We start from the raw sequence: 7043 nt of genomic DNA, 5'->3' as shown, positions 1-7043 counted from the left end.
GCTCAGACCAAGGACTCAGGCCATATCAAACAGACACGGTGTCAGTGGAATGGGACATTTAATTGTCTCTAGGGGACAAGGAATGCGGGGCCTTTGGCAGAGCCCTGGCTAATGGAACCCACAAAGGTGCCCATCAGCCAGTGCCAGGCAGGGTGGCAGCCTCAGGGCCTGGCTGACAACAGCCAGCACTTGGGCTGTTGCTTAAGACAATTTCTGAGACTAGTGGGTAAGGAATGTTGCCTTTGAATGGAGAAGAGGGGGCTAAATTAGAGAAGGGGAGGAGGGGGGCTTGGGTTGCGGGGAGAGATTCCAAGGTCGGAAGGCTAGGAATGACAGGGAGTTGGTCACAAGGTCCTTCATGGCCGGCGGTGGCTGCGGGGGGACGTGGTGATGGGAGTCCAGTGGGCTCAGGCCAGTTTCAGGAACTCCTGCAGTGTGTTTTGTTCCACAGCCTCCACGAAAAGCTCATAGTCCTAGGCGAGGGGAGGGGAGAGATGGTCAACCTGAGTGCTGGTGTTTTGTCCCAGGTCTGACTTCTGAGTCAGCAGAAGTCCTACACTTCCCCACTCCCAACCCCCGGGGTTCGTACCCCACAGTACTGGTCCCCGTTGACAATCTGGGGTGGGGTGGCCTTGGGGTTGCCCGCCAAGGCTCGCATCTCATCCCGCAGGGCGTTGTCCTGGGAGATGTCCACTAGCTGGTACTGGATGCGCTTCCCATCCAGGATGCGGGTCACCTCGCTCTGCTGGGACTTGATCTGGGGGTAGAGGGCGGGCAGGGGTTAGTGAGCAGGCTGGAGGATTTACGGGGGAAACCTGGGCAGAAAGACAGGGACTGTGGCCAGTAGTTTTTGTGTCCCTCCACACCCTGGGCGAGGGTTCTGGCCACTAGGGAGTTAGGAGGATGAGTCAGGTTTGCAGCGGGGCAGGATGAGAAGAGGGACCACCATGCGGAGGGGAGTCAGAACGAAGCGAAGTGGGATAAAGTTCAGAGTGGAGAGAACCAGGAACTCAGCGAGGGGAAGGCAGGGCAGGCCTTGGTGGAGGCAGGTTAAGGGGCCACCCCTGCCTAGGTACACACAAAGTGGGGGAGAGGAAGAGCACGATCAGGACGTGATCGGGGTCGCAGGGGGGTTGCAGAGAGTGCGTGTCTGAGAGATGGGATGGGCGCGGGCAGCTCGTCCTGGGGCTGCTAAGGATCCAGGATGCCCAACGGAGGGGTTCAAGGCACAGACTCGGGGCCCGCGTTGGGACTCGACCCAGGAGGCCGAGCCCCGCACCTTCTCGCCCCCCCCCCCCCCGCTCCGCCCTGGGGGCGGGTCTCGGGCGCCGGGCCGTAGCGCCCGGACTCCGCCGCCCGAGCTTTCACTCGGGGCGTGCACTCACTTCGCGGGAGCCGGTGACCGACGTGCTGTAGACGCGCAGGCCGCTCATGCTGCGGGTGGACTGGCAAGCCGACAAGCGGACGGATGGCTGGCTGTAGCGGCAGCCGCACGGCCTGGAGACGACGCCGCCGCGCTCGGGAGCGGTTTCCTTCCTGCTCTGCCCGCGAGTCACCGCTCTCAGGACCAATGGGCGGCGCGGGCAGGCGTGCGGCCGGGGCGGAGCCTGCGCGACCCCGCCCCGCGCGCCGCTGCCCCCTCCCCTCCCCCTCAGTGACGGGGCGCGCCGAGGACCCCAGTGCTGCGCGAGGCCGTCCCCTCCCGCGCCTTCCCTGATCTGGGGTTCAGCGTGAGGTGGGGGGAGGGGGCTGGTGGCCGGAAAGGCCAGGGAGGGCCTGGGTGACGGCTTGGCAAAGGCCTTTTCAGCGTCGCCCGGGTTTGCTGCACCCAGCTACCCACCCTCAGTGCCACGATAGCACGGCGCAGCTGGAGCTTTGAAGGCTTGAGCTGTTTTGAAACCTACAGTTCCTTGGCTAGGGAATCTTGCTCCAAGGGACCCCTTCCCACAGTCCCCGGGTGACACTCATACATGGCTAACCCCATGGCACACCAAAGCAGGGACAGCCCCTGCTGGGAGATTTCCCCACAAGTTCCTCTCTACTCAGGCAAGTCTAGACAAGGAAGGGTGGTGGCCGGAGACAGGGCCACACCCTCAAGGCACCAGATGGAGGCCAAGGTAAGAGTTTGCTAGCTCTAGAACGGGTGGAGGCAGCAGTTGGTCGGGACTCCGGGGAGCCCGGCCCGCCCTTGTTCAAGATCCACAGCTGGTGTGAGGGTGGCCCTAGCTCAACTCCAACCCCAGATGGCATTCTAAAGCTGCTCCTGCTCCCAGAAAAAATCCAGGGGGTTGAGAGACTCATCAGCCCAAATTGGGCTCAGCTGTCTGTCTGGGGTTGGCCAGGACTGCCCTCACAGGCCCCCCACCCCACCCCCGGGCTCAAACAGCAGCCCAGAAAGACCACCTTAGCTCCGTGAGGCAAACAGGGCCCTGCCTGGCTCCAGGGAAGCTACTTCCTCACAGCAACCTAGAAGCAGACTTCCTCTCAGAGACTTACTGAAACTCTTTCCAACGACAGACTTGCTCAATGACTCAGGGCAGCTTCACCCAATAGAAAGTAGTGTCAGAAGAGATCTTATTTGTCCCCATAGAGAACACCAGAGGAGCGGAAGTGGTAGAAACACAGACGAGAGGCTGGACCTGCCAAAGGTCCCTCTTTGCTGCTGTCTGGGGGACTTGGCTAAACACCCGGGCCTTGGCTCCAATAAGGCAAAATGAGGGGTGGAGTAAGGGATGGTGATAATGGTGATAGAAAACTGAGGAGTTTGTTAAATATTTTATTTTGTAATCAAAATAGGCAATACAAACCAGTTGACATAACAAGGATTCATATAAATAACTGCTTATAAACTTTGAGGAAAAATACCCGTGAGCATGGTGGCTGGGCTCCCAACACAGGGTGGAGACCAACCAGGCAGCTCTGCTTTTAGGAGGCAGGAAGGAGCCCAGAGGCTGAGGGGATGGCTGGGTGGGGCTGCTCTGAATGGAAGGGATACATCACTCCATAAATAAGACACAAAATTGTAAAAACACTTAACGAGTCTCATTCAGACCCAAGAATGAGGTCCAGGATGCTACTCTGACAGCTCAAAGCTTAGCAACAAACTCAGGGGCTGGCTTCTGAACTGCTCAGTGTTCCTCCATACCCTTACAAAGCCTTGGCTTGGCCTGGCTCCAGATCTAGAGGAGGCCTGGGGCCAGCCCAACAACCGGATACAAACAATTGTGTTCTGAGATGCTCCATACATGAGGAGGCAAGAGAAAATAGAAAGCACAGGGTCCCCAAAAGCCCCAGAGAAACAAAACCCAGCAAATACGGAAAGCTAGAACTTAGAGCCAAGCTATACCGGGTACTCTGAACTTTCAAAGGGGCCCCAGAGCAATAAAGGGAAAGGACCCTGCCCCTAAACAAAAGAGAGGCACAAATCAGGACTGGGCTCTGGCCTCAGCCCCAGGAGGAGGAGGAGGTGAGTAGCTTGACAGTTGCCCTGTGGCAATATGAGGGAAAATCCTGCCCAAACCCAGAACCATAGAGAAGAGTTTACAAGGGGGCTACCTGGATGGCCTGAGAACAAAGAAGGGAGCTGTGCTAACCACATGGCCAGGGCCCCATGGGACAGAGCAGCTGGAGAATGGGGTATCCTGTAAAATGGCATGACAGCTCAGATTAAGGAGACCTGGATACAATCCCTAGGCCAATTCTAGTGGGTGCTTTGCTAATAAACAGATCACCCTGAGGCATCTGTGAGAACAAGAGTCCTGAGGAAGCAGCAGTGGGACCAGGCCAAAGAATACCCCGAAAGCCAACTTATATCCCAGGCAGGCTAGCCGACTGGTCTGAGAATTCTCACATGGCCACTGTGACTGGTACTCAGCCTTTCCAGTGGACATCAGCAGGACCAAAGTATGGAGTGGGAATGAACGTGGATCCATCCAGAGGACGGAAAAGGGAAGTGAGCAGCCTGTTTACCTTTGACGTCAGCCTGGGGCTGGGAACAGTCTGTGAGGACTTATCAGTTAACCTGCAAAAGTTAATTAGTAACTCACCCTCGAAGGGTAAATCAGTATGACAGGACAAATGCAATCCAACAAGGCAAAGCCAGTGTGGGGCAGGGCAGGCACAGTTCCTTAATCAGCCCTTGGCCCCAGATGCAGGTTCTTACCCCCCTCCATCCCTTCTCTCTGGGAATAGCAGCAAATAGGAGGCAAGAGATTGTCAGGGCAGGACCTGCAAGACTGGGCTCTCAGCAGACCAGATCTTCCCTGGGGGAACGGAGTCTATGCCACCCCCAGCGTTCCTCACTGAGTGACACAGTTTTCTCCCATATCCTGGGCATATCTGTCTGACATGGTGGTCCTTAAGTCCTCGATGTCACGGCGCAGCTGTTGAACCTCTTCTAGTTTCCTCCTGATCACATCTGGCTTCTGCAAATCTAGTTGAATCCCTGGGTGCTGTGCAGCTGGGGAGAAGAGCATTTCAAGAGAATGTTAGTGAGTCAGTTAGGAGATGCTTTCAATGGAGGGGGTGGTATGGATATGCAGTACTTTTGAGACCCATGGTCTTAAAACACATGTTTTTAAAAAAGCAGATGGGGATAGTGGGCTGAAAACTTGCTAAGGGCCATTTTCTGTTTGTCCCGCATTCAAGTACCCATAAGGATGACTGCTTCCAAAACAGATTTACTGAGTATCTACTTTGCAAAACACATAAACTCCCAGGGGCAGTGACCAGGTCTACAGAGCCTTGATCACACAAAGGATGGGAAAATTGGATGGGGGTGACAGAAGAATGAAAGCCACTCTCTCCTGTGTCCCAGACTGGCCTGAGGACTCACAGTGAATGCCCAGGAGCAGGGAGAGATTGGGGTCATGGCCCTGGGCCCTCTGGGTCACAATGCTACAGACAGCCTGCAGATCTTGAAGGCAACTGGCCAACTCCTGGTGCAGTTCAAATGCCAGCTGGGCTGTATCTGGTGAAGATGGAGACCCTGGTTGGGCTTGACGCAGGTGTTCCTGGAGTGTCAGATTCTTCTCGATCAGGTCCTGGTTCTGTACTGAAAGCTGAGCCGACAGATGGGCAAACACATTAACCCAAGCCCAGGGAAGGGCAGACTATTTATACATGTACGTGAATACACGAGTCACAGGGGATATCACCCCCTCCCCACCACTACCAACAGGCTTAGCACTCCCCCTATTCCCAAAACTGGGCCTAAGTTCTCCTGCAGGTAGGTCAGGCCCATAGGGTTCCAGTACTGGAGTCTTCCCCAGCAGACTCTGAGTCATCAGCCTCCAGGTTTCTGTTCAGGAACCAGAGAAGATACTCCCGCCCCTCGGAACTCTATCTGAAGGCAGTCCCTCAGCCAACTCTGTTAACCAGGCTATTAGAGGAGGCTTAATGTGAACTGTGAAATCTGAGGAGACACTGGTTTCAATCTCTCCCTGCCACCCTGACAAAAGTGGCCACCAGCCAGCCTGATCAGAGTGTGTCAGAGGAATAAAGGGGGCAAGAAAGACAACAATACAGCTAGTGGCCACTGGGTGGGGGCCTGAGGGAGCTAGGCACCTGGAGGACACAGCACTGGAATGTGCCCTGCTTGCATTTTTACACCTTCACCTCAGTAGAATCAGGCTTTTCTACAAAGACCAGCTATTCATGTATGTCTGTGTCTCCTTCTCTCTCTCTCCCTGAACAGCTTAACCCATTTTCCCCTCCCTCCCTCTATTCTGTTTTAAAAACACTGAATAGAGTTCTTCCTCCAGTCCCAGCCTTTCACGTACACTGGGCCATGTGACAATCCCAGCTCTGAGAGACTCCTTCCTAGGTCAGTGAACTTGGTCACCCCTTGCTGACAGCTCTGTATACTCCACGAGGACCACCGAGCTCTCAGTCTTCTTGAACCCTTCCTCCCCAACCCCACAAACCTGTGGCTAAAGGAAAACAAAGGGAGAGAGACTGACTTCTTGCATCCAAAACACATTCCTGGGTAAATATGGCCTAAGATGGGATTACGACCTTTAACAGAAAGGATGATGTGGCGTCCCTTTCCATTCTTCTGTCAAAAACAGTTGTTCAGCAGGGACCTCTCAAACATGAGGGCTCTTGTGGGAGTAGGGATGGGGAAGGTACACTGAGAAATCAGGCTTGTGGAGGCAGTACCACGAGGCCCAGATGCTGCTGCTCACCTCTTTCACGGCTGTGCGAAGCTGCTGCAGGGCTGTCTCCCTCCGCTGGGCCTCCTCTTTCAGGGCCTGGCTTGCTCCTTCTTCCTGAGCCACCTCCTGCTCTAGGCTCTGAATCCCAGGGCAAGTAGTGGTAGGATTGCATATGAGGAGTAACAAATCTGGTTTAGACCATGTCACCTCTGGCCTGGACTATATAGTAAAGCCCCACCCCACCCATACACGGCTTAGAGATTATCTTAGAAAAGCCCTGATCTGCTACTTCCCTTTGAAACCCTCCTATAGTTGCTGACCAATTAGAGGTCAGCTCCTCAGCAGGGCATTCCAGACTAGTCTGGCCCTTACCAACTTTTCTAGCCACATCTCTTTTCACCTTCCACACAGCCTCTACTCCAGCCACATCAAATGACTGCACAGCCTTCATTCCCAAAGGCTCCAGCTCCAAACTTGCTCACTCTCCTTCCCCTTTGTCTAGGCTACTCTTCTGCTCCATAACCCAGGAAACCTTCAAGGCCCACCTGAGCCTTCCTTAATCCGCAAATCAGATTCTATTAATCCTACTCTCGCCCTGCTACTCATACTTCCATCATGGCTCATGAGTACACTTGTTCGCAGTGCACATGGTTCCCCCCCTTCTCCATAACTTTCTTGAGGGCAAGAAATGTCTATTCAGTTGAGTTCAGTACTTACTGAACACTGTGACAGGCACTGAGGATACTGAAAAGAATACCAAACAATACCAGTCTTTGAGGAGCCCACAGCCAAAGCCCTTGAGAATACTGTGTATTAAATGCTTCTGACAGAGATAAGGGGTAGGAGTGCTCCCACAGTCACCTAATCTAGTTAGGAGGGAGAGGGGGA

General features: G+C 54.7%; 2 protein-coding genes across 5 annotated transcripts in view; both read right to left on the bottom strand.

The window, feature by feature from the left end:
• Window positions 1–41: 41 nt before the first annotated feature.
• Window positions 42–2477, bottom strand: SH3BGRL3 (SH3 domain binding glutamate rich protein like 3). Its single transcript, XM_045476183.1, has 3 exons — window positions 1386–2477; window positions 590–757; window positions 42–473 (listed from the first exon to the last, which is right to left on the bottom strand). The coding sequence occupies exons 1-3, from the start codon at window positions 1431–1433 to the stop codon at window positions 408–410; spliced, it is 282 nt and encodes a 93-aa protein (XP_045332139.1). The 5' UTR covers window positions 1434–2477; the 3' UTR covers window positions 42–407.
• A 283-nt stretch (window positions 2478–2760) lies between these two features.
• The window catches only part of CEP85 (centrosomal protein 85), a 36325-nt gene continuing 32042 nt past the window's right edge, over window positions 2761–7043 (bottom strand). For all 4 annotated transcript variants that reach the window (XM_045476178.1, XM_045476176.1, XM_045476177.1 and 1 more), the window contains 3 exons: window positions 6186–6293; window positions 4835–5060; window positions 2761–4459 (listed from right to left, as the gene is read on the bottom strand). In XM_045476178.1, the coding sequence (XP_045332134.1) occupies window positions 4299–4459; window positions 4835–5060; window positions 6186–6293 (495 nt within the window). In that variant the 3' untranslated portion in view covers window positions 2761–4298. The remainder of the gene's footprint in view (window positions 4460–4834; window positions 5061–6185; window positions 6294–7043) is intronic.

The sequence above is a fragment of the Leopardus geoffroyi genome, chromosome C1 (assembly GCF_018350155.1).
Source record: "Leopardus geoffroyi isolate Oge1 chromosome C1, O.geoffroyi_Oge1_pat1.0, whole genome shotgun sequence".
NCBI lineage: Eukaryota > Metazoa > Chordata > Mammalia > Carnivora > Felidae > Leopardus > Leopardus geoffroyi.
The sequence above is the reverse complement of the archived record's forward strand: the minus strand, read 5'-3'. Positions and strand labels throughout refer to the sequence as shown.

What these genes read in the sequence shown, in the direction of transcription:
- SH3BGRL3 (XM_045476183.1), bottom strand. Translation starts at nt 1,433, where the DNA reads ATGAGCGGCCTGCGCGTCTACAGCACGTCGGTCACCGGCTCCCGCGAA. An exon ending in CGGTCACCGGCTCCCGCGAA is followed by an intron (nt 758 to 1,385) that starts GTGAGTGCACGC and finishes CTCTACCCCCAG; the next exon opens with ATCAAGTCCCAGCAGAGCGA. An exon ending in ACGGGGACCAGTACTGTGGG is followed by an intron (nt 474 to 589) that starts GTACGAACCCCG and finishes CCCCTCGCCTAG; the next exon opens with GACTATGAGCTTTTCGTGGA.